Source organism: Ceratotherium simum, chromosome X, assembly GCF_057802395.1.
Source record: "Ceratotherium simum simum isolate JZ-2026a chromosome X, ASM5780239v1, whole genome shotgun sequence".
Classification (NCBI taxonomy): domain Eukaryota; kingdom Metazoa; phylum Chordata; class Mammalia; order Perissodactyla; family Rhinocerotidae; genus Ceratotherium; species Ceratotherium simum.
Genome location: NC_141940.1, coordinates 79,394,071 through 79,421,952, shown reverse-complemented (window position 1 = coordinate 79,421,952; position 27,882 = coordinate 79,394,071). Strand labels below are relative to the sequence as shown.

The 27,882-nt window shown below is 37.6% G+C and overlaps 1 protein-coding gene across 2 annotated transcripts in view; it reads right to left on the bottom strand.

Moving 5' to 3' along the window:
- Positions 1–27,882, bottom strand: part of MTMR8 (phosphatidylinositol-3,5-bisphosphate 3-phosphatase MTMR8) — a 195,599-nt gene that overhangs the window by 119,412 nt on the left and 48,305 nt on the right. For both annotated transcript variants that reach the window (XM_087426827.1, XM_014794916.2), the window contains exons 2-7: positions 12,567–12,689; positions 9,643–9,805; positions 7,964–8,121; positions 5,310–5,438; positions 4,015–4,149; positions 916–1,048 (exon numbers count right to left, since the gene is read on the bottom strand). In XM_087426827.1, the coding sequence (XP_087282953.1) occupies positions 916–1,048; positions 4,015–4,149; positions 5,310–5,438; positions 7,964–8,121; positions 9,643–9,805; positions 12,567–12,689 (841 nt within the window). The remainder of the gene's footprint in view (positions 1–915; positions 1,049–4,014; positions 4,150–5,309; positions 5,439–7,963; positions 8,122–9,642; positions 9,806–12,566; positions 12,690–27,882) is intronic.

The window sequence follows — 27,882 nt, the reverse complement described above, 5'->3', positions numbered from 1 at the left end:
AGGTTGAAAAAAAATTACCAGTTAATTTCATGCACTTTGTACTGGTTAGCCAGCAGAGGGCAACCTTTTGCTTCAAAAATTTGTAAAAAGTCCCCTTCTCCTATACTCCTGTAGAACATTCCGGGACAAAAAGAAAGGAGGAAGAGACCCAAGGAAGAGGAACACTAATATCCTAAAAGGGATGCAGACTGAAGAGACAAGATCTGACAAGGGTTGTATAAGGGAGAGGTCCTGACAGATAGCATAAGTACAAAATTGAAGAAGAGAGGAAGAACAGGGAATTCACTGAAGAAGGCAGGTTTTCACTATTTCTTCCTGAGTTGACATACCACATCATGGAATCCTAGGTAGTGGCTTTGGGAGAAATGTTCTAGACTCAGAAGTCCCGTAAGGCCTCAATTTTACCTTTACCCCATTCTGACTCCAATTATTTTGCAGTCATGGCAGATGACCCAAATTGTCTGATACCAGCTTTATTCCTTGGAAGTCTAAATTCACCCCCTTTATCAGCACAGTGATGAAATCAGACTGACTCCTTAGAGCAGATTAAATGAGGTGATTTCTTACCTTGAGGATGATGAAATGAATCCCAAATTCATTTATACTTATGTTGATCTACTCACCCCTGAACACCAGCCTCTGTAATTCTATAGAGAGAAATGATTTCAACAGCAACTAAACCCAGATGGACTCCACCAAGTTTTGAAACTGAACATCTCAGTTCCTCTGTCAGACCAACACTGCTATAATTCAGTACTATGTAAGCTGGATTCATATTATAGACAAAAACCTTATCACCTACTGACCCTGATCACCTGGCTGCTTTTATATTCTATCCCAAATCGGGCATGCTTTTTGTGTATATAATAACGCAAAGCTATGGCCTCTGGCCTAGCCAAGGTGAAATTCCTGTACCTTCCAAGAGTTTCTGCAGGCTGCTCCGCATCACATGGATGTTCTCAATCCCCATGAACCTGAAGCGAATGTTGGCATAGTTGTCTTCGTTTTCATAACCCTTCCCAGCTGCTCGGTTGGCCATGGCATTCAACTGCAATAGTTGAGGACATAATAGAGCAGATAGGGAAGATGATAAAAGAACAGCGTTCATCAATATCAATGCCTCATTCTAAACAGTTTTAAATCTTACCCATTTAAAAAGAAGTTAAATCAGACAGGGCACATTCTGGAATGGAGAGCATTTCACTAGTGTTTAGATCAGATATCTTAAGTAACAGAGTAGTATAGGGAAAGAGAGGGAGATTTAGTGTTTTTGTGTTATTACTAAAACCCCGCTTAAGAGACTGAAGGATATGGCAGCTATGAGGATATCTGATCTGAAGAACTCAAATAATAATTTTGAGTTTCCTATCACAAACAAATGTTTTCTCAGCTGAAAGGGCTTTATACTGAGAAACGTGCAAGTTCAAAAATCTTCACAATTGAGAAGCTCCAGAAAGAAGTCTAAGAACTTCAGGGCCAATTAATTTTAAATAGCTATTCTAGAAAAATGTCTCAAATATGACTGCTTGAGATAAATGACTTTCACTCACTGATAAAATTGAAATGGAGATACCAAGAGCTGTTTTAACAGTATGGTCAGCTTGTGGTAATCAGTATATTTCTAGGTCATATGAAGAATGTTGCAAGGGGTAGAGAGTAAATGAGACTTGCAGAGAGGAGATATTAATACAATAACTAGAAAGTAGCCAAGATACCTATGATGATAACCATCTTACTAATTAAATGTTTTTCTGTTGTCTGGGCCTGTTTTCTCATCTTCTAGTATTGTGCATTTCAGAAGCCAGGAGGAGCATGTTTGTGGACCGGGCGTAGTTTTTGTATTAATAGAAAAGAATGCCATTAAAACCTCAAAAGCACAAACTATTAACGTTTACATATGCAGAGGGAAAAAGCCTAAATGTCAACATATTCTGTTTACAATGTAAGATACTCGTTAAAGGGAGAAATGTGATGGTAATTTTGATCTCTTACCACAGAGACAATGTCACTGAGCTTTCATTAAATTAATGACAAATGTCAAAGGAACATCTGTGAAGGTGCAAGCAACGGCCACATAGTAGCAAGGAAGTTTTCTGTGATTGATGGATGCTTCAGAAAACAAAACAATAATTACAGCAGTCCCTACACAGGTCTGGGCAGCACTGGAAAGGCCAGCTACTGCAGATAGCTACTTATGTTGTACCAGTATACACTCTTTGAGAATATGTCTGGCAGATCTGAGAAATAGCTACATATTAGCAGCCTAATGTTCAAGTAGGGAAGAGATATAATATTTATTAAGCCCCTAGTATGTGCCAGACACTGTGCTAGATCCCTTACATACATTATCTCATTTAATCCTCACTACAGCCCCCCCAAGATAGGTACTATTATTATTCCTATAAGAAAGCAGGCTCAGAGAGGTGAACCAATTTCAACCAGGATAATATGGATAAGAGCTGAAGGCAGGATCTGAACCTAGGTTTGTCTGACTCCTAAGACTGTAATTTTTTTTCACTACAATACAGTTTCTACTAAAAGTATAGATCTAACCATACAGAAGAGAGGGGTTGCTAGATGTTTCTAGGCCTTCTGAAAGAGGAAAAAGGGACCTGTTAAAAGAGAGCTTTTTGGTCTTGGGTTTGGTCAAAAGGCATCAATCCTTATTTTTTCAAAAGCTGGTTTGTTTCTCTTTACCATTTTAAGATTATTTAATCTTGATGAAAGATACAGATTTGATTAAACTCTTTCCAATCCCAGAATTTCAGATGCCGTCATGGTTGAAGGAAGACGGTAAACTTCTAAGAAACTGAAGGATGGGGCCTAAGCAGAAAGGGAAATTATTTTCTCTCTTGACCCCAGTCAGTCCTAAGTAAGTCTGGAGAACAGCCATGAGAGATCCCCTAAACAGGGAAGACAGATGTCTAAGGCCACTATCTGGTTTTGTTTGCATCCAATTGCTCAACTCTGAAGCCACAACTACCTGGCTTAGGCTTAGATCTAAATCACTGACTTGGCAATCACTAGTTAGCAATGAAACCTTCCAGTTAGCCACACTCCACACATCAAAGTATAAGCAAAATTATTTCTTTCTAGGGCTGTTTGTGAAAAGGAGAGCCTTTAAGAAAAGGTATTCTGTCCTTTACTTGCCCTCATGGGGCACAATTAATTCTCCTACAATACCTTATAGACCTAAACAAAATGTTGAAGGTCAAGGAATTAATGCAGAGAGTTTAGGCTGATACTTAACTTGATCTGAGGACCCTCCTTTGTGTGACATTCACCTTTGAAAGGGACAGCCTGGGAAAACACACTGTAACAAATCACATAGCATCTGGCTCTTGGAAAGATCAAAGGATTTCACTAGGCCTATGTTAAAATCCATGGCAAACTTACGTTCCTGGTCTTTTCTTATTTTCTGGGACCAAGATTTAAACCACACTTCATTGAATTGGAAAAAAACTTAATCAGCAAATAGTGCTAGGTTCTAAAAAATTACTGCCATATGAGCCAAAGAATTTTTGTTAATCATATAGCAGTCGCATTCGTGAACCCTGCTCCTTCAGGAGACACCAAAGTATTATTAACCCACTGTGGTTTAATACATTATGTACAGAAAGATATGTTGGTATTAATAAGTTTCCAGTGTTAAGTTGAAGCACTTTGATAGTAAATTTAGACCACGAAAGAGGAATACTGAAAATTCTGACTGAGGAACAGATTTAGTGAAAAAGATGAGGGAATGTCAAAGAGCCTCCAGGTCAGTCAATTCAGATGTCACAAATACAGCAGGTGGCAAAGCTAGGTTGTTCAAAGTACCTTCTCACAGTCTTGCTTCATAGTGACAAGCTACAATAAAAGGAGCTCCAAATGGCTTGCTAAATGATTTTACACTATACGCCCATATACACAAACCTAACTTTCCCAGTAATACTGTAAAGCTCAACATGTGGGGAAGGGGATTGCAAGATGAATGAAGTAGGAATATCAAAAAGGTCATTGATAGATAGATACCTTTGGTCTTGTGTCTACAACGTACATAAACTGGCCCCCTGGGTTCGTTTGGCTAATAGCCTCTAGCAAGAGCTCATCATCTATGCAGCGAGTGTAAAATCCAGACAGAGGCTGGCTACAGCGGCAAATGGCAGCCTGTAAGGAAAAAATGTGTCAGTTGACTGATCATACACACAGGTGGTCAAAATTTCTCCTTGATCCCAGGTTCAATGAGCAGAGGAAGAGGATGCACCAATTCAGGATGGTGAAGCAAGGAGAGATGTAGCTCTGAAGCCCAGCCATTCCACTAACATTGGGCGCAGCCTCCTGCCTCCCCTGGGCATGTTGGTTGTGTTACCACAAACTGCTGGTCAGAATAGTCTTTTTATCTTCTATATGGCTAAGATTCCCAACCTAGTCTTGACAAATCCAGACTACAAGAAAATCATATCTTGAGTGGTTTCTTAATAAAATTCTATTCTCAATATGTATTAGGCTAGTATTTTCTGAAACTGCCCCGCTTTTTATAGTCCCAGTAATATCTCCCATATAAACCAGAGGTTTGCAGTGGCAGGAGAATTCAAGATAGAGCAAAGATCTAGTGTCTTAAGAGAACAGGGTTCACTCATTTCTGGAGTTAATGCCAAATTGGAGGGCTGGTCTGTTTCAAGCCACTTCAATATAAAAACAACATAGCTATTTAGCAGGTATGTCTGACAATGATTAGTTAATGGACTGCATTACACTCTGTTTTTTAAGGAGTCTGCTTACTTTGATAGTTTAACCCAAGGACACCCACTACTCTTTAGCACTTGAATAGTTGCCTACTTGAGAACTTGACTATTTGTCTAACTCCAGATCTCAGAATGACCACAAGAGGCAAGAACTATTATCCCTTTCTATGGAAGGGAACTCAAACAGAAGAGCTAAGTGCTTTTCACTTCTTCCTTAAATTATACGAAAAGTAGTGAGAAAGAATCAAGGACATCTATGTTCTAGTGGGAGGCTACAGTCCCCAAATATCTTCTCATACAACTTGCATTCAACAACTTCCCATCAAGCTGGACCCTGCAGAGAAGGAAAGAAACAAATGAACACACTAAAAATGTCACTTAACATCTGCACAACACTTTCCAATTTACAGAGTACACATATTTTTCCCTCATGTGACCCACTTAAAAAACCCTCAGAAGTACTAAAGTTCAGAGAAGTAACTTGCTTGAGGTCACATAGCTAGCAAGTGGCAGTGGTGGGACTTAAACCCAGGTCTTCTAGAGCCAAGTTTAGTTCTCATGAGAGAAGTTTGCTTAACTCACATTGTTCTCTTTGTAGAGATAGGAGAGCACAGGGACACGTTCTTTACTTCTGAACTTTGAACTTCCAACTACCGTTCCCAAGGTAACAGATTTAGGAACCACTATTTCGGGAGGGTAGGTACTGCATATCTAAAAGAAAATAAAATCAATTTTTTATTACATTTTTCACTTGCTAGCAACAGGTTGGAATAGCAATCACTCAAACATTAGCTGTTTGATATTTATCATTTAGAATCACTCATTCTTCAGAAACAGGAACAAAAATATCCTTGGTATGTAAAAGATTTTCTAAGTATGCTGTTATTTTCTAGAAAGGAAGGTAGTGAGACATACAAGAACAAAATGTACCTGTAGAATAACTAACATTATAGGTAGAAACACACATATAACCCTACCCTGAAATTCCTACATTTGCCTATCAGAACAAACAATGTATATTGTAAACAAGTAAATTAAAACAAACAGACTCAAATGTAAGGCAGAGGTGGAAAAGGAGGAAACATGATTTACTCTTTCTTAAAATGCATACTAGGTTCCTAGTATGCACATCTTGAGGGCATTTAAAACACTAGTCTGGAGGTGGAGGTGTTGACATTTTAGTTGTGACTTACTCTATAAAAAGACATAAATTTTCTTAAATTTACCAGCTTTTAGTGGTTACCAAGATATATCTTTCCAAAGAGACAGTGACAGAATATTATAACAGCATAGACCTGACATTGCCAAAATAATTCTAATCACTATTGTAAGTAAAGAACACCCTTAAACATTTGACAATGAATCAAATAAAAAAATGAAGAGGCAAAAAATGCTAGAGGTGGATCAGATCAAGAATGTTCTGCATAACTCATTAAATTCAATATCCTCACAATGCTGAACATTTGAAAGAGAAAAAGTTCTCTACCTATCCCTTTACCTGGACTTAGCTGGTCATACAAAGAGAAATAAGTGGAGCTTCCCTTTCAACTCAGAGGGCTACATGCATCTAAGGTGCCAACATAGATATTTCAGTCCTCATTTGGGGGACTTAAACACATATTTGAACTGGAAAGAATTCACCTGATCTCTACTCATTCTTGTCAAGTATGATCCTAACAAGCCACCTCACAGATGGTCCTGCTAAGTGACAGCTCATCAATGCTCATATCAAGTGGATATTCAAAACTGTGTTACCAGAAAGCCATTACAACTACTGTCTTTTTATGATAGTAAAACCTGGAAATAAAGATCCAACAATTCAGAGATACCACTTAAACACCAATGACTCCCTATGCAGAAAATTTATCATAGCAGGCCTGACTGCTTATCCTTAGACAGGCCTGCTTTCAAAGTTGGCCCTTGGCTGGTACCTGGGAACTTGGATTTTGGAAGTGTTCCCACCATTCCCTAACTGATAAGAGTGACTCACTGTGCCTAAACTGTTTGTACAAATAATGCAGTTTATGCTGAACACTTGCTTTCCTTCTGGGCATCTGGAACTTTGATATACACTAGACAGAGTGCCTATGTGACCAGCCCCAACAAAAATCCTGGGCACTGATTCTCCAATGAGCTTCCCTAGTAGATAAAATTTTCCACATGTTGTCACAATTTGCTGCTACAGGAATTAAGCATGTCTTATGTCACTCCTCTGGGAGAGGACTCTGAAGCTTGTGCCCGGTTTTCTCCAGACTTCGCCCCTTTTCCCTTTGCTGATTTTGCTTTGTATCTTTTCGCTGCAATAAATCACAGCCACAAGTACAACTATATGCCAACTCCTGTGAGTTCTTCTAGTGAATCACTGAATCTGAGAGGTGGTCTTGGGGACCCCCAACACATTCCCAGAGCTCGCTCTTGAGATCCAGACTCAAACACTTGATATCAAATACTCAATATCATTTTAATCACCTTGAACTCAAGTCTAAAACCACAGACACTGACATTCCCGTTTCTTGTGCTCTTTACATCTTGGCTAACATACCTATTACCTACTAGGTTACCTAAGCCAGAAACCAGGAAACCTGGGATGCATACTAAACTTCCCTTTTTCTCCTAGCCATATTAATCTGTCACCAGGTTCCGGCAATACTACCACCTAAATATCTCTTAAAACCATCTCCTCCTCTCCTTCCATAGCCATTGCCTTAGCTCAGGTTCTCATATCATTCTCCTGCATTCTTAGCCCCAGAAAACCAATTCTCCACACCAATACCAAAGTTATTTTCTAAAATAAAAATACATTCACATTCTTTTCCAGCTTATAATACTCTAGTGGCTCCTGTCTTCAGGATAATGTTCAAATTCCTTAATTTGGCCATGAAGCCCTTCATGATCTGGCTTCACTTCCTGACCTCCTTCCTTCTCTCTCTGTATAAATTAGGATAGATTTCCTTCTTCAGGCTATTCCCCAAAGCATCAAGCTGTTTCTGGCTATCCAGACTGAAGTCCACATACTTCATCTATGCTCCCATAGCACCCTATGCTTTAGACTATGAGAACTCTGTCTCAGTGTCTTGAGTGCAGTAGATACTTAATAAATGCTTGTTGAATGGATGAATGTTGAATGAAAAGGAGAGATTACGAAAGATTATTTTTCTTTTTCCAAAACCTTGTTTTCTGATATTCTTCTGTTTTAATTAAATGGACCAAAATGAAAGCAACAATGACAAAATTACCTCATAGTTTTTGTTCCCATCTGTTATGGTCCAGTACCTATTGGGTATTCCCATACGCCCAAAGTCTGATATTGGGTCAATCAGTTTCCATCCATTTTCCCTCATCCCTCTTGAGGATTTGGGATTATAAGAAAAAGCATACAGATCTTCAGGTAATGCTGGAAAAGAGAGATAGGCATGGAAACAAAGTAATAATGAGTAAAACTTCAAGAACATCAAATAATGCAAAAGAAGAGGAAGAGGGGCTGGCCCCGTGGTGTAGTGATTAAGTACAGTGCGATCTGCTTTGGCAACCTGGGTTCACAGGTTTGGATCCCGAGTGTGGACCTACACCACTCGTCAGCCATGCTGTGGCGGCAACCCACGTACAAAATAGAGGAAGATTGGCACAGGTGTTAGCTCAGGGTGAATTTTCCTCAAGCAAAAAGAGGAAGGTTGGCAACAGATGTTAGCTTAGGGTGAATCTTCCTCAACCGAAAAAAAAAAAGAGGCTAGATTTCCTTCTCCCAAAGGGAATGTTTGTCAAACAGCCCCAGAAAAGGATAGTGATTTGTGTACAAGGTTGACTTTATGTAAGGAATAAGAACTGACATATTGCTTCAGAGTCTTCTTTTAAAAATGTTTTAATATTTTGTGATACCAATAAAAATCAGGAACATTCTGCCTGGCTCCCTGAGAACTGCTGGATAATGGACTGAACTGAAGCTTCAAGGTTTCACATGTGGGAATGTGGTCCTTACCAAAAGTTTTTAACTGAACTTCTATGTCCTAATCGCACTGTTGTAACATTTCGCAAAACATTAACAGTGTTCTTGTATTATACTTGTCAGGTCAATACCTGCTTCTGGCTGATAAATGGCCATTTCTTCTCTTCTTCCTGTCAACCCCACTTCCTTTCTTCACAAGATGCAACACGCAATCAATAATTTATTTGACCAATTTATGTGGCAACAACTTTTCCAGAGATGGATGGAGTCTGCCAGAGCCTTCTAAAGTGTTGGACTGGCTGACAGGTAACCTCTGTCAATAAAATACCAGCAAATTCTGAGGAATTATTGTAGGGAAAGGGTGGAAGAAAATGGGAGGAGAAATGTAAGAGCATGGAAATTCTACAGACTAAAATCAGAGGAAGCTGATGGGTTAGTCACCTAGAGATAGGGCTGGGGGATGAGAGGGTGAGGCTGAAGGAGGCAGGGATAACTGCATTATTAAGGAGTCTGATGAGCTGCCCTAGTCTTCTAGTTGGAACTGAAGGTAGGGGTTGGAACAGCGGGCCAAACATAAAGATTGCAGGACAACAGGAGACAAATTTTGCTCCAAAGCAGTCTTCCTTCCTGGACTGATAAAAAATTTACAAGTTGATACATAAAAGGAGGGAAGGAGAGAGAAGGAAATAACATCTATTAAACATCTACTATAAACCAAGTACAGAGTAAAATGCACGAATGCATTTAAGCTTCAAAACAACCCCCATGGGGAGCTTATACTATCACTACTTTTACAGGTGAAGAAGCTGAGCTCAGTGGTTTATATAATTTGCCTAAATACCATGGAGTTGGTAACTGGCAGAGCCCAGATCCAAACTCTGCTGTTTAATTCCACAGCCCATGATCTTTCCTTTATGCCATTCTGAGGAAAAAAATTAAAATGGTTTTAGATAAAAATACTATCATAACTACCTGGCTGAGAAAGCTTGAGCAGTGAAATATAAACCTCATGGCACACAACGTCAGAGTCTAAAACAAAGTGTGCCACCCGGAAGTTCTTGCAGTGGAGGATCAGGGGAGAGCCCAGGCTAGTGATGGGCAACTTCTCCACAGTGGCAATGTGATGCAGTGCAATCTACAAAACAGAAAAGAAGCAAAATAAATTCACAGACATGCACTAGTTCTATCACTATCAGTGTGCCTGACTCTCAGTAATGGTAACACCATGGCCGGAGATGTGATTACATCTACAGCGTACAACCATGTTTTGTAAGGCACAACTGGGTTTCTCTCAAACAGAAGTAAATAGTGGTAAAGCAATGAGAAGCAAACTGCAGTGTTATAAAACTTCTCTCTCCTTAGGGATATAAGATTAACAGGTTTGTGGGGCAATTGTGGTAAACTGGCTCAGGAGAGATGGCTTCTAGCATGCAGTGGTGGAGTTTACAATCATAGTAGAATAATTGTCACAGAGGAAAACAGAACTTCCTTTTGTTCTACCAAATTACTAAGTAAAATTATTATTAATTGGTATTCTGTTTTATTGCTCACAAGGTGGTCTATGATCCCTGTAATAACCCCTTGACGTCTCATTTCAGGAATAAAGAAACCAAAGCTCTGAGAAGGGCATTCCTCATCAGAAGTCACATAGCCAAAAAGTGGCACAAACAGGATTTCAACCACAGCAGTCTAACTTCAAGTCCAGGGTTCATTCTCTAGCAATTCTAAAAACTCTAGTCCTGGAATTAGGATTTAGCTAGAAATATTAGGGGAAAAATTTCTCTCCCACATTTTAGACTCTAGTGACAGTAAAGCAAAGAATGAAGGATGATTAAATCTTTAATCTCATCACTCCTGCTCATGCTTATGCCAGCAAAAAAGAAATGCATGGAAAGGAACTGGTAAAAGAAACTGTATCCAAATAAAACAGTTCTCTCTTTATAGATTCAAAAAGCCATGGAATCATGGTTTTGCATTTTAATCTTTGATGTTCTCCTACTGTGTCTCTGATGTTTCCTGCAGCTAGAATCTGGATACACTCTTTTCATTCTTTGGACTCCCTGTCTTGTGCCTGGAATGGCCTTCTAACCATCATTGTCTTTTCTTTTCTTCCACTCCATATACTCCATGCTCCAGCCCCAATTTATTTGGAAAAGACATCTCTTCCAGGAAAACCTTTCAATCATATCCACCATCTAAGAACGGGGCAGGTGTGGGTACCATTCACAAATTCCTAGCAGGGATTTTCCATCTTAATTTCTGTCTTAACTATTTTGTCAAACTCAATTCCTGCCATGGCAGCTTTGGAGGGGCCACAAATTATAATGTAATAAGAATCAATATATCAAATTTCAAGAAAATCAAAGCCCTGTTGATCAACATGGGAGATCTGTGTTTGAGTAGTAAAACACTGATCATCAAGATCAGGCGCCAGGCAAAAAACTGGTGAATTTGGATGAGGGTGAAAGTGAAGCAGGCTAAGGCTATGAAGAACTTCATTAATACTACTAATTGGGTAAATAAGCCTCCTTTGACATGTAAAATAATTAACATATGTTTTCCCTTCCAGATCTAGTCTGCTGGGTTTGAAATAATACCTAGGAGGAACAAATCTGGGGACATGTGTACTGTCTATAAATGCAAGTAGAAATGAGAAAGGCTCATGACACAGTACTAAAGAACTGGTTCCTAAACTGTTAGAAATGGAAGAGTCTTGACAAAATTATATAATCTAACCACCTCATTTTACAGATGAGGAAATTGAAGCTCAGAGAGCAAGAGTCACTCGCCCGAGGGCATATAGCCAGTTAGTGCATAGCTGAGTCTAGTGAGCACCAGCTCTCCTGATTCCTCTTTTGGCATTCCTTTCATCACACCAAAGGGAGCAAGATACAATCTCATATGGGGAAAGCTCATGGTATTTTAAAAAGGAAATATTAAAATACTTCTTTCATATGTATATTGTTTAATCTATTTTATACTTAAACTTATACTTGAATACTATTATAATAGTATTTATCATGTGCCGGGCACTGTTTTAAATACTTAACATTAACTTTTTAATTCTCATAATAAATATTATTATTATCCCTATTTATAGATGAGGGAAGTGAGAGACAGAGAAGTTAAATAAGTTGCCCAAGGTTACAAAGGTAGTAAATGTTGAAGCTGGGATTTTGCCCTGAGCAGACTGGCTCTAGAGCCTGTGATCTTAATCACTATGCTATGTTGTATACCAGAAGCATGTTGTACTTGTTATAAATAAAGAAGTCTAAGCATAAATGGCTAATGATCAAGTTAAGATTAAATGGTGCTACTTTAGGATGGTGAAGGCATAAAGTAATGTTAGGGGTGCTAAACTAATTAGAAAATATTGTTTAAAGGTGTAACAAGAAACACACACACACACAGAACACACCCTGTCTTACAGATGGTCTAAAATATTGATACCCAGGGTGCAGTCCATGGGCTATCAGCATCACCTGAGAGCTTTTTAGAAATTTAAAATTTTAGGTATGAGACGCTGCATTTTTAACAAGCTCCCAGGTGATACAGATGCTGCTGGTTCTTTGGACCACATTTTATGGGTAGCAAGGCTTTAAATTACTTCAGGATGCTTAAAAACTAGGCTCAGAAAATGAGCAGAGACTACTCTACCTAAGAATATTGAGGAAAAGTTCCACGTAGTTTAAAACGACTAAGATGACTTTAGTCAATAACTTGAGGGATGAGGAGTAACATGATTTGATCTATGAAAAGACCCCTACGATAGGTTCTTTGAAGAAAAGGTTTTACAGCAATTTAACTGTTACTTGAAATTTCAAGAAACTATCATATTAGAAAGCATATATATACAACTCTTCAAGACCATTTGATATTTATTCTTTTGAACATACCCATGTTTCTTTCCGGGCTGCACCAGAAGCCTCCACATAGATCAGGTGGGTTGCAGTAAGATATAGAATCCCATTAGCTGGTTTCTTACCCACATAACGATCCACTAATTTCACATTTTCTACCTGTTATATAGGGAAAAATTATTGATTAAGCCACCTGTGATTAAAGTGGGATAATTCAAAGCAAGATAAACACTGTTAATTTGCTACAAAATTTCTTTGAGGATTTCAAGTTCCTGACAAGGTAGCAAACTAATAATCTGTGTTTCCTTTTCCTAAACCAGCCCTGGAGAAACTATAAAAGTGAGAGGGAAACATGAATTCTAGGAAGGATTAAAATTCTAGATGATATTACCATGATGGGGTAGGTGTGGGTGGAAGATAAATAGGACATAAGAGCCCGCTGAGGTACTTATCTTGTTGGAAGAAGCTGCAGTCATTGTATGTGTAAAAAGTCAATAGGGGTGCATGTATCTTTATGCATTGGTGTTTAAATACCCAGCAGTGGAATAGCTGGATCATAAGGTAGTTCTATCCTTGATTTTTTGAGGAATCGCCATACTGTTTTCCATAGTGGTTCACTGCAGCTTTATTCACAATAGCCAAGACTTGGAAGCAACCTAAGTGCCCATCAAGGGATGAATGGATAAAGAAGATATGGTATATATACACAATGGAATACTACTCAGCCACAAGAAACGCTGAAATCCAGCCATTAGTGACAACATGGATGGACATTGAGGGCATTATGTAAAGTGAAATAAGTCAGAGGGAGAAGGTCAAACACTGTATAATTTCCTTCATTAAGTAGTAGATAATAACAACAATAAACAAACACATAGAGACAGAGATTGGATTGGTGGTTACCAGAGGGGAAGGGGGAGGGAGGAGGCGAAAGGGATAATTCAGCACATGTGTGTGGTGATGGGTTGTAATTAGTATTTGGGTGGTGAACATGATGTAATCTATGCAGAAATAGAAGTATAATGATGTACACCTGAAATTTATACAATGTTATAAACCAATGTTACTGCAATAAACAAAAAATTAAAAAATAAATAAAGTGGTTGTTGCTTTAAAAAAAATAAATTGTTTACAAATTCGAAAAAAAAGTAAAAAAAAAGTCAATAGGAGTAAATAACATGGTTAGATCTTAAAGGGCAAGAAAATAGAATATATAACTTTCTATAAAGCAGGAGAAAACTTGATCTATCCATTGGAAAGCAGGAAAGGAAGAAAACAAAAAAGCAAAAAGACAGTGCCATAAATGGAAAGTATAAAATGAAATGCCAGAAATAAGTTCCAATATAAGAGTAATTACAATACATGTACATGAATTTTACTTACCAATTAAAGGACAGACTTACAGACTGGATTAAAACAAAATGCTCAACAATATCTAGTCTAGAAGAGATATATTTAAAATAGACATAAATAAGTTGAAAATAAAAGGATAGAAAAGATATAGTAGGTAAATATAAACCAAAACAAAGCCGGGGTAGCATTTGCAATATCTGACAAAATAGAATTAAGTGACAAAGAACAATAAGACAAGAAGATATACCCATCATAGACGCATATGAATTTTACAACACAGTTGCAAAATATATCTTGCTTGATGTGCTTGCTTGTAGCAAAACTGCAGAGAGAAAAAGAACACATGGATATTTTAACACTCTAGTTATAAATTCATAGATCAAGCAGACAAAAAGAACAAAACACAAAAATGAGTAGAGATACAGAACACTTGCACAGCATAACTAAAAAGCTCAAGCTATTAGATATACAGAGTAGAACTCTATATCCAACAAATAGAGAACATATAATCATTCAAGAGACCAAACAGAACACTTCCAAAAAGACACCATGATAATGGCTATAAAGAAAGCCTTGATAGGCCCGGCCCATGGCTTAGTGGTTAAGTGCGCACGCTCCACTACTGGCGGTCCGGGTTCAGATCCTGGGCGCGCACCGACGCACCACTTCTCTGGCCATGCTGAGGCCACATCCCACATACAGCAACTAGAAGGATGTGCAACTATGACATACAACTATCTACTGGGGCTTTGGGGGAAAAAAAAAGGAGGAGGATTGGCAATAGATGATAGCTCAGAGCCGGTCTTCCTCAGCAAAAAGAAGAGGATTAGCATGGATGTTAGCTCAGGGCTGATCTTCCTCACAAAAAAATAAATAAAACTGTTTAAGAAAGCCTCGATAAATTCCAAAGGCTCAATATCACACAGTCTACATTCTCCAGCCATAATACAATGACATTAGAAATTAATAACAAAATAATAGCCAAAAATTAGCATACATTGGGAAGCCAAATAGCATATTATTAAATTAGCCTTGGGTTATAAGGAAATCATAAATAAAATTAAGAAATATTTAAAAGTGAATGATAAAAACATAACAAATGAAAATCTGTGGGACACAGCTAAAGCAGAACTAAGGAAATGTATAGTTTTAAGTAATTTATCATGAAATGAGAAAGGTTAAAAATAAACTCAGAATTCAATGCAATGAGAAAAGGAGAAGAATAAATAAACAAGGAAGACAAAGACCAGAAATTAATAAGCAGAGAATCCTCCCCCACACATACACACACCAAAAAACCCCAATAGAAAAGATGAACAAAACTAGATTTGATTCTTTAAAAGGTAGTAGATCTTTGACAAGTCTGATCAGGAAAAAAAGGTAAAAAAGAGGAAAATGAACAAAATACAGAATGAAAAAGGAAAACAATGTAACCAAAAAATTTTTAAATGAAACTATTACAAACAATACACTAATAAAGAATAAAAACTACATGAAGTGAAAAAATTCCAAGAAAAATATAAAATGGCTATGGTAGCAAAAGATTTTTCTCTAGCAAAAAACTAAAGCCTCAATGATTTTATCGGTGAATTCTACCAAACTTCCAAGAAACAGTAAATAACTACTTTATCAAATTGCTTCCAGTCATTAGAAAAAGAATGATTACTCAGTTTATTCTATTAGGCTAGTAAAAACTTGATTCTAAAACCAAATAGACAACTCTAAGAAAATAAAATTTAGACTCATTTCACTTATGAAATGTAGATGCAAAAAATTCCAAACAAGGGGCTGGCCCTGTCGTGTAGTGGTTAAGTTCACATGCTCTGCTTCAGCGGCCCAGGGTTTGCAGGTTCGATCCCGGGCACGGACGGATGCACCGCTTGTCAAGCCATGCTGTGGCGGCGTTCCATATAAAGTAGAGGAAGATGGGCACAGATGTTAGCCCAGGGCCAATCTTCCTCAGCCAAAAGAGGAGGATTGGCAATAGATGTTAGCTCATGGCTAATCTTCCTCACACACACACACACACACACAAATTCCAAATAAAATATTAGCTAATGTATCAACAGTATATTTTAAAAAATACATTTGGTGAAGTCCAATTTATCTCAAGAAAGCAAAAATAGGAGTGATGTCAGCATCATGGCAGAGTGAGTTGTTCCCTTTGTCTCTCCCCTCTAAGTTACAACTAAACAGACATCCATTAACCAACAGAGGATTCCTTACCCAGCACAACAGGATGCCTGAGAGACTGCAGCTATACATATGAAGGTGGGTGGACTGGACCCCTGGGAAGCAGTGGAACTAGGGGAGCGGCCCCCTCCCCCTCCCAGTGGCAGTGATCCAGGTCGCAGATCCTTACACAGCATCCAGCGTGACTGTGAGTGGAGGAGGGGGCAGCCTAGAACACGTGCGACTGCTCATAGAGCAACAGTAGCCTGGGCCGTGGGAGTGCCCTTCAAGCCATGAGAGCCCTTCCCACATAAGTGCTCCTGGCTGAGTGGCAGTGGCTCAGGCTGCACAAAGGCGCTGAGCCCGAGTGGCAGCCCCACCTGCACGAACATGACCCACCTGCTGAGCATGGTGGCCTGGCCCCTGCAAAGGTGCCCTGCTGGGTGGCAGCCCTGCTTACAGGAGCACGACCAGACTGCCATGTGGATGTGGCCTGGCCTGCATGAATGTAGCCAAGTGGCACAATTATGAGCAGATGGGGAGGAAACAGAACAAACAGCCCCTGCTCCCCCCAACAGTGGCAGGTGGAATCTGTGACCAGAAGCTGCAGGAACCACAACAGAACCGGTGACCCAGCCCCCAGTGGTGGCAAACTCACACCAGCTCCACAAGCAGCGGGGGCAGTATACAAGTCTCTGGGTCCCCAAGTCCCTGCCAGTGACAGTGACACCCATGAACCCAGAACCTCTGGCAGTGGTGCAACCAGCAACCCAAGACAACCTGGGAACAATAGTTCAGGTGGTGCATGGGACAACAGCATCTGAGGCCACAGACAGCCAGTAGAGGAACATGAGACATAGGTGACCAGAACCAAAGTAATCAAAGCTTTACTCAAATAAGAAAATGTGATTACTATCACAAATGCGTTGGCAGAGGATCAATTCATCAAACACCATGAAATAATATAGTAACACTTCAGAACAGCAGGAAAAATGACAACTCTCCAGAAACCAAACTTGAAGTCACAGAAGACTAGAATCTAACCAACAGAGAATTAAAATACCTGTCATAAAAAAATTCAATGAGTTACAAGAAAACTCAGAAAGACAGTTCAATGAGCTCAGGAGTAAAGTTAGTAAACAGAAGGAATACTTCACCAAAGAGATCAAAGCTCTAAAAAAAAACCAAACATGTTCTGGATATGAAGAACACAATTAATGACATAAAAAATAATGTAGAAAGCACGAAAAATGGAGAAGAGCATATGGAGGAGAGAATTAGTGACCTCGAAGATAGAAACCTAGAAATGCTTCAGGTGGAAGAGGAGAGACGATGAAGATTTAAAAAAATGAAGAAATTCTTTGAGAGATATCAGACTCAACTAGGAAAAGTAACATGAGAATTATAGATATCCCAGAGGGAGAAGAGACAGAGAAAGGAGCAATGAGCTTGTTCAAAGAAATAATAGCTGAGAACTTCCCAAACCTGGGGAGGTAACTGGACATACAAGAACATGAAGCAAATAGAAGTCCTAATTACATCAATACAAAAAGACTTCCTCCATGGCATATAATATTAAAACTTTCAAAAGACAATGACAAAGAAAAAATATTAAGTTCAGCAATAGGGAAGAAAATAACCTACAAAAGTATCCCCATCAGGCTTTTAGTGGATTTCTCGGCAGAAACCTTATAGGCAAGGAGAGAATAGAATGATATATTCAAAATACTGAAAGACAAAATTATCAGCCAAGAATACTCAATCCAGCAAAATTATTCTTCAGATATGACAGAGAAATAAAGGCTTTCACAGATAAACAAAAGCTGAGGGAGTTTATCGCCACTAGACATGCTTTACAAGATATAATGAAGGGAGTCTTCCTACCTGAAATAAAAAGGCAAAGGTTTACAAAGCTTTGAGTAAGGAGATAAATAGATAAAAATCACAAAATTGCAGCTTTATATCAGAATAGGTTAGGAAACATTTAACTATAAAATAAAAGATAAAGGGAAAGAAAGCAACAAAAATAACCATAAACACTTCAATTTAGTCACAAACTCACAACAAAAGAATAATTTGTGACAACAAAACATAGAGGGGGTTAGAGGAACGGGATGGAACCTGCTTAGGCTAATGGAAATAAGAGGCTGTCAGAAAATAGAAAATCAAACCACATGGTAATGACAAAATAAAAAATGAGAACAGAGTCACAAATCATTAATAAAGAGAAAATTGACAAAAACATCATAGAAAACCACCAAACTGAAACAGCAGTCAGAAATATAAGGGAAAAGAAACAAGAGAAATATAGAACAACTGGAAAACAGATCAAATGGCAGCATTAAGCCCTAATATATCAATAATCACTCTAAATGTAAATGGATTGAATTCACCAACCAAAAGACACAATGTGACTGGATGGATTTTAAAAAAAGACTCAACCATATGCTGCCTCCAGGAAACACATCTCAGCTCTAAAGACAAACACAGGCTCAGAGTGAAGGGATGGAAGATAGTACTCCAAGCAAACCACAAGCAAAGGAAAGCGGCGGTAGCTATACTTATATCAGACAAAGCAGACTTCAACATAAAAAAGATAATGGGAGACAAAAATGGACATATAGGGATAAAAGGGACATTCCATCAAGAAGACATAACACTTGTTAATATATATGCACCTAACACAGGAGCACCAAAGTATATAAAGCAACTATTAAGAGACTTAAAGCTAGAAATTGATAGCAAAACAATAATATTAGAGGACCTCAACATCCTACTTATGTCAATGGATAGATCATCCACACAGAAAGTCAACAAGGAAAGAGTGGCCTTAAATGAAACACTAGACCAGATGGACTTAATAGATATATAGAGAACATTCCATATAAAAACAGCAGAATACACATTCTTCTCAATTGCAAATGGAACATTCTCAAAGACAGACAATATGTTGGAAAATAAGGCAAGCCTCAATATATTTAAGAAAATTGAAATTATATCAAGCATCTTTTCTGAACACAATGCTATGAACTAGAAATCAACCACAAGAAAAAAGCTGGGAAAGTCCCAAATAGGTGGAGACTAAGCAACATGGTACTGAATGACCATTTGATCAATGAAGAAATCAAAGGAAAAATCAAAAAATACCTGGAGACAAATGAAAATCTACTCCTATGGGATACAGCAAAATTGGTACTACGAGGGAAATTTATAGTAATACTGACTTACCTCAAAAAACAAGAAAAATCTCTAATAAGTAATCTTAAACTACACCTAAAAGCACTAGAAAAAGAAACAAAGCCCAAAGTCAGTAGAACTAGGGAAGTAATAACAATTAGAGCAGAAATAAATGAAATTGAGACCAGAAAAACAATAGAAAGCATCAATGAAACTAAGAGCTGGTTTTTTGAGAAGATAGATAAAATTGGCAAACCCTTAGCCAGACTTACTAAGAAAAAAGGAGAGAAGACTCAAATAAACAAAATCAGAAATGAAAGAGGAGAAATTACAACAGACACCAGAGAAATACAAAGGATTATAAGAGAATACTATGAAAAGCTATATGCCAACAAATTAGATAACCTAGAAGAAATGGATAAATTCTTAGAATCATAGAATCTCCCAAAACAGAATCAAGAAGAAATAGAGACTATGAATAGACCAATTAGAAGTGAGGAGATTGAAACAGTAATCAAAAACCTCCCAAAAAAAAACTCCAGAACCAGATGGCTTCGCTGGTGAATTCTACCAAACATTCAAAAAAGACTGAATACCTATCTTTCTCAAAATATTCTGAAATATTGAAGAGCACAGGATGTTTCCTAACTCATTTGATGAAGCCAACATTACCCTGATACCAAACCAAACAAGGACAATGCAAAAAAAGAAAATTACAGGCCAATATCACTGATGAACATAGACGCAAAAATTCTTAACAAAATACTAGCAAATCACATGCAACACATTAAAAGAATCATACATACACCATGATCAAGTAGGATTTATTCCAGGGATGCAGGGATGGTTCAACATCTGCAAATCAATCAATGTGATACACCAAATTAACAAAATGAGGAAGAAAAATCACATGATTATCTCAATAAATGCAGAGAAAGCATTTGACAAGATCCAACATCCATTTGTGATAAAAAACTCTCAACAAAATGGGTATAGAGGAAAGTACCTCAACATCATAAAGGCCATATATGACAAACCCACAGCCAACATCACACTAAATGGTGAAAAACTGAAAGCCATTCATCTGAGAACAGGAACAAGACAAGGGTGCCCACTCTCACCACTCTTATTCAACACAGTACTGGAAGTTTTGCCCAGAGTAATTAGGCAAGAAAAAGAAACAAAAGGATCCAAATTGGAAAGGAACAAGCAAAACTCTCACTGTTTGTGAATACATGATTCTCTATATAGAAAACCCTAGAGACTCCACCATAAAACTACTAGAAATAATCAACAACTACAAGAAAGTTGCAGGGGACAATATCAACATACAAAACTCAGCTGTATTTCTTTTTTTCTTTTTTTTTGAGGAAGATTGGCCCTGAACTAACATCTGTTGCCAATCTTCATCTTTTTTCTCCCCAAAGCCCCCAGTACATAGTTGTATAACATAGTTGTAGGTCCTTCTAGTTCTATGTGGAGAGCCGCCTCAGCATGGCTTGATGAGCGGTGAGTAGGTCCGTGCCCAGGATCCGAACTGGCGAACCCCAAGTCACCGAAGTGGAACATGTGAACTTAACTTCTGTGCCACCGGACCGGCACAATCAGTTGCATTTCTATACACTAACAATGAACTAGCAGAAAGAGAAGTCAACAATACGATCTCATTTACAATCACAACAAAAAGAATAAAACACCAAGAATTAATTTAACCAAGGAGGTGAAAGACCTATACAATGAAAACTATAAGACATTACTGAAAGAAATCAAAGACATAAATAAATGGAAAGATATCCCATGCTCATGGATTGTAAGAATAAATATAGTTAAAAATGTCCATATTACCTAAAGCAATCTACAGATTCAATGCAATCCCAATCAGAATCCCAAGGACGTTCTTCACAGAAATAGAGCAAAGAATCCTAAAATTTATATGGAAAAACAGAACACCCCGAATAGCCAAAGCAACACTGAGAAATAAGAATAAAGCTGGAGGTATCACAATCACTGACTTCAAAATACACTACAAGGCTATAGTAATCTAAACAGCATAGTACTGGCAGAAAAACAGACACATAGATTAATGGTACACAACTGAAAGCCCAGAAATAAAACCACACATCTATGGACAGATAATCTTCAACAAAGGAACCAAGAACATCCAATGGAGAGAGGAAAGTCTCTTCAATAAATGGTGCTGGGAAAACTGGAGAGCCAGGTGTAAAAGAATGAAAGTAGAACATTATCTTTCATCATACACAAAAATTAACTCAAAATGGATTGAAGATTTGAATGTAGACCTGAAACCATAAAACTCCTAGAAGAAAATATAGGCAGTACATTCTTTGACATCAGTCTTAGCAGTATCTTTTCAAATACCATGTCTACTCAGGCAAGGAAAACAACAGAAAAAATTAACAGATGGGACTGCATCAGACTAAAAAGTTTCTGCAAGGCAAAGGAAACCATGAACAAACAAAAAGACAACCAATCAAGTGGGAGAAAATATCTGCAAACCATATATCCAACAAGGGGTTAATTTCCAAATTATATAAAGAATTCATACCACTCAACAATAAAAAAAAATCAAATAAAAAAATGGGCAGAGGATACGAACAGACATTTTTCCAAGGCAGATATACAGATGGCCAATAGGCACATGAAAAGATGTTCAACATCACTAATTATTAGGGAAATGCAAGTCAAAACTACAATGAGATTTCACCTTACGCCCATCAGAATGGCTATAATTAACAAGACAAGAAATAACAAATATTGGAGAGGATATGAATAAAAGGGAACCCTCATACACTGCTGGTGGGAATGGAAACTGATGCAGCCACTATGGAAAACAGTATGGAAATTTCTCAAAAAGTTAAAAATAGAAATACTATATAATCCTGCTATCCCACTACTGGGTATTTATCCAAAGAACATTAAATCAACAATTCAAAGAGATTAACACGTCCCTATGTTCATCACAGCATTGTTCACAATAACCAAGACATGGAAGCAATGCAAGTGCCCATCAATGGATGAATGGATAAAGAAGATGTGGTATGTATATACAATGGAATATTACTCAGCCACAAAAAAAGACAAAATTGTGCCATTTGTGACAACATGGATGGACCTTGAGGGTATTACGCTAAGCAAAATAAGCTGGATGGAGAAAGACAAACACTGTATGACTTCACTCATATGTCCAAGATAAATACATGGATGAGAACAGATTAATGGTTACCAGAGGGGAAGGGGGTAGGGGGAGGCCCAAAGGGGTAAAAGGGCACACATATATAGTGATGGATAAAAATTAGACTATTGCTGGTGAATGCAATATAGGCTATAAAGAAATTGATATATAATAATGTACACCTGAAATTTACACAATGTTATAAGCCAATATGAGCTGAATAAAATAGTTTTTAAAAAAAGAAAAGAAAACAAAGATAGTTCAACATCAGAACATTTCAATGTTATACATAACATGAACAGATTAAAAGAGAAAAATTAAATGCTTTATCTCAACTGACAGAAAAAAATATTTAATTAACTTCTATTTATGGTGATAACTGTTAGTTAATTAGGAACAGAAGTAAACATCCTTAAGTTGCTAAAGATTATACACCAAAAACCTACAAAGATCGTCATGCTTAACGGGGAAACTAAATGCATTAATTTAGTACAACAAACAAATCAAATTGGACCTCAACTATCACTACTACTGTTTTAGATATCCTAGCCAACACAATAAGGAAAAAGAGGGAAAATTAAGAAATGCAAGGATTGGAAGTGGCGTGTTATATCTGGCACGATTTACAGGGAAAATAATCATCTACCAAGAAAAAAAACAAAAGAATAAACAAACTATTATAACTAATATGAGAGAAATTCAGCAAGGTTGCCAGATAAAATATCAACCTACAAAAATCAATAGTTTTTCTCCATACCAGCAATGACCATTAAGAAAATACCATTTAAAATGGCAACAAACCTACATAGAGTCTAGGAATTAGATTAACGAAGCATATACAAGACCTTTACAGAGAAAACTTTAAAACTCTAATAAAGGAAATAGAAGATAACTTAAACAAATGAAGAGACATCCACGATCTTAGATGGGGCAACTTAACATTATAAAGATGGGAATTATCCCCCAAATTAATCTATAAATTCAATGTACTTTCAATCAAATTTCAAAGTGGATTTTCCCCAAATTTATTCTAAATTTAAATAGAAAAATATAACCCCACAAATAGCTAATTTAATTTAACTGTAAAAAAAAAGAGTAAAGAAGGGAATATTTGCTCTACTAGATATTAACACATACTCAAATCCATGGGGGAAAAAACACAGGACTAGTGCAAGAACAGACAAATAGATCGTCGGAAAAGGACCAAAGCTCAAATGCAGATTCATGTATAAATGGAAGCCTAATATAGCATAAACATGGCACTACAAATTGATGGACAAAAGATAAGCATATTTACCAAATATGTTGGGGAAACTGTATCAGTATATAGAAAAAAATAAAATCAGATCCTTACCTAACACCATATACAAAAGTGGACTCTAGTATCTATATGTAAAAGGTAAAACTATAAAGCTACTAGAAAAAAATGCAGACTACCTTGGATCTAGAGACAGGAAGACTTTAAAGGTTAATCAATAACAGAATGGAAGAAAGTATGTGCAATGTCTAAAACTAACAAGGGATTATTATCTAGACTATATAAGGGACTCCTTCAACTCAATAAGAAAAAGACAGAGGCCCTAATAGAAAATAGGCAAAACATAAGAACAGGCAAGTTACAGAAAAAGAAATCCCAGATGCATACAACCATGAGAAAATGCTCAAAACATTGGTAATCACAGAAATGAAAATTAAAACGACATGATATTGCTTTAAGTCTGTAAGACTGGCAAAACCCAGAAGGCTAGAAAATACCATGTGTTGGTAGGGTTGTGGGGATATAAGAACCCTCGTCTACTACAACTGGGGAAGTATAGACAAGGTGGGACCATTCAGGAGTGCAATCTGGTACTAAATAATCAAAGTAAAAAAACGTATACTCTTTGACCCAGAAATTCTGTTCCTGAAAGAAGCCCAAGGAAATTTTCATATAGGTCCATAAGAGGCCATATACAAGGATGGACATGTCTATCACTTGGAGAATAGATAGGTCAGATGTGGTAGAGTATTAAGCAGCTATTAAAAGTAATGGGTTATTGGTACACACGGCAAGAGGAATGGATCTAAAAAAGAAAAAAATATAAGGCTTAGTGAAAAAATAAGAAACAGAATGATATACTAAAGACATCACTAGTTACATAAATTAAAAATTTTTGCATACAAGACAACCATCACATTTTGAAGGAGATATTTAAATATAAATATCACATTAATCACATTAGAATGCTTGTCTATGATAAGGGAGAGAAATAAGAAAAAGAGGGCTAAATAAATAAATAAGTAAATAAAACAAGAAATGGCCTTGCATTGACCAATGATGATAATGTACCATGAATTAAAGAGCATGTGATGAACTCAATCCTGTCTATCTGAGGTTAAAAAATAGGAACAAAGAAGCCACCTTTCTTTTTAAGAAATATGGGAAATAATATTAGACATTTAAAAGATGTTCTATAATGTTGGCCTCTTTAACTCATTTACACTCATGGTTGCACCCATGGTTCTAACATATGTACCTCCACAACCTTAGGTGTCATGATTCTCATTTATAAAGGGAGAAAAAGGGAAAAGCCTGAGATCACATCAAAATATAAAATAGCCAGCCCAATGCTTTTTTAATTTCATATATTCTTATGAACACATTCAGGAGTCACCTGAAATTGGGTCAATGTGACAAATTACTATGCAGGCAAATTGCAATAGCTAAAGGGATTACACAGGGGCCGGCCCGGTGGCGCAAGTGGTTAAGTGCGCGCGCTCCGCTGCGGCGGCCCGGGGTTCGCTGGTTCGGATCCCGGGCGCGCACCGACGCACTGCTTGGCAAGCCATGCTGTGCCGGCGTCCCATATAAAGTGGAGGAAGATGGGCACAGATGTTAGCCCAGGGCCATCTTCCTCAGCAAAAAAAGAGGAGGATTGGCGGATGTTAGCTCAGGGCTGATCTCCTCACAAAAATAAATAAATAAATAAATAAATAAATAAAAAATAAAAAATAAAGGGATTACACAGAAATGGTATCACCTCTTTCCCCAGAGACATTTAAGAACAGGATACTCATTTATCTACTGGAGACTTGACTGTTTTTTCTTATATTTCTAAATGTGTTTTTAATAAGGAAAATATCATAAATACTAAAGACATTCTCCTTATTATGTATCCCTGTAAAATTTAAATAGCTCCTTTGCATTTATAAGAAAAGCATAACAGGGCCGGCCCCATGGCTTAGCAGTTAAGTGCACGCACTCCGCTACTGGCAGCCCAGGTTCGGATCCCAGGCGCATACCGACACAATGCTTCTCTGGCCATGCTGAGGCCACATCCCACATACAGCAACTAGAAGGATGTGCAACTATGACACACAACTATCTACTGGGGCTTTGGGGAAAAAAAGGAGGAAGATTGGCAATAGATGTTAGCTCAGAGCCGGTCTTCCTCAGCAAAAAAAGAGGAGGATTAGCATGGATGTTAGCTCAGGGCTGATCTTCCTCAAAAAAAAAAAAAAAAGAAGAAACAAAAGAAAAGAAAAGCATAACAACCTCAACAGATAAAGTAGCAAAAGAATATGAACAAATAACTCACACAAGGGGAAATAAAAATGTGAAAAGTTCAATTTCACTAGCAATGACAGAAATACTAATTTAAAATGACATAGAGCCACTATTTTACACTCATTGACTTTTCAAAATATCCAATGCTGGCAAGATGGCGGTAAAACTAGTACGCCAATTGCAATGCTATATCTCTTTTGGAAAGCAATATAGAAATATTATCAAGAGCGTGTAAGTATAACCCAATACTCCTTTGATCCAGGATTCTCACTCTTAGGTCCCATGGACCTTTCACCCAGTCTCTGTCAATTTAACATCTTGCAATAATTATAGTAAATCATCAAATCCAGGAAAATGACATTGGTACAGTCCACAGACCATATTCAGATTATGCCAGTTATACATGTAACTAAACATGTATACTGTATACATGTTCTACAGTTATATACTGTGTGTATATAGCTGTATGAAATTTTATCTGATGTATAGCTTTGTATAATCACCACTACAATCAAGATACATAGATATATAACACAAGACTCCCTCATGCTATTCCATTATAGTCACAACCACCCTTCTCCATTTATCTATCCCTACCTTCTGGCAACCACTAATCTAATCTGTTCTCCATCTCTAAAATTTTATTTTTAAAGAATGTTATGTAAATAGAATCATTCATAATTTTAAATTTTAAGATTGGCCTTATTCACCCAGAATAATTCCATTAAGATCCATCTAAGTTTTAGCACGCATCAATATTTTGTTTCTTTTTATTGATGACTATTATTCTAACTGTATGGATGTACCACAATTTGTTTAACCATTCACTCATTGAAGAACATGTGGGTAGTTATCAGTTTGGGGCTATTACAAATAAAGCTTTTATGAACATTTTTATACAAGTTTCTGCATGAAAATAAGTTTTCATTTCTCTGAGATAAATGGCCAAGAGTTCCACAGCTGTAATATCTTTATAACAAATTAAAGTACATATACATACACCTAAAGAAAAAGGATACTTCATTGACAGACATAATAATCCTCAGAGGCTTGGCCAATCAATCCACAGACCCTAATAACAGCTATCTAGGGGATATGTTCCAGGTCAACAGAGGGAACAAAGAAAGAAGAGATGCTAAGTACTGCGGTATATTCTACACATGTTATCTTATTTAATGCTCATAATAACTCCGTAAGATAGGTGCTATTGTTAGTTTCATTTCATATTTGTGGAAACTGGTATTCAGAGTTGTTAACTGACTTGTCTAAGACCACACAGATGGTTAAGTGGTGAAGTAAAAGCAGGCAAGCAAGAACCCAAATTCTTAATCATTACACTATACTGCCACAGACCTATTAACTGAGTGTGACTGGGGAGAGGAAGGGAACTGTCTTAGTCCATTTGGGATGCTATAACAAAATACCAAAGACTGGGTAGCTTGTAAACAACAGAAATTTATTTCTCATAGTTCTAGAGGCTGGGAAGTCCAAGATCAAAGTGCCAGTATGGTCAGGTGAGAGCCCTCTTCCAGGTCAGAGACTTCTTGTTTTATCTTCACATGGCAGAAGGGGTGAGGAATCTCTCTAGAGCCTCTTTTCTAAGGGCACTAATCCCATTCAAGAGGGCTCTGCCCTCATGACCTAATCATCTTCCAAAGACCCCACCTTCCAAAACCATCACCTTAAAGGGTCAGGACCCCAACACATGAACTTTCGGGGGGACACAAACACTCAGACCATAGCACTGAGTGTGGTTGGGGAGAAGAAGGGAACTGAAGATCTCCTACTCCTATGGCTTTCCCTCTAAAACAGAAAAGAAAGGGTAATGAAACTGTGATGAAGGCATGGAGGCTAAGAGACGATGCCAAGATACCCAAACCAAAGTGTAGTCTACTCTTTTCTGGCAGGGA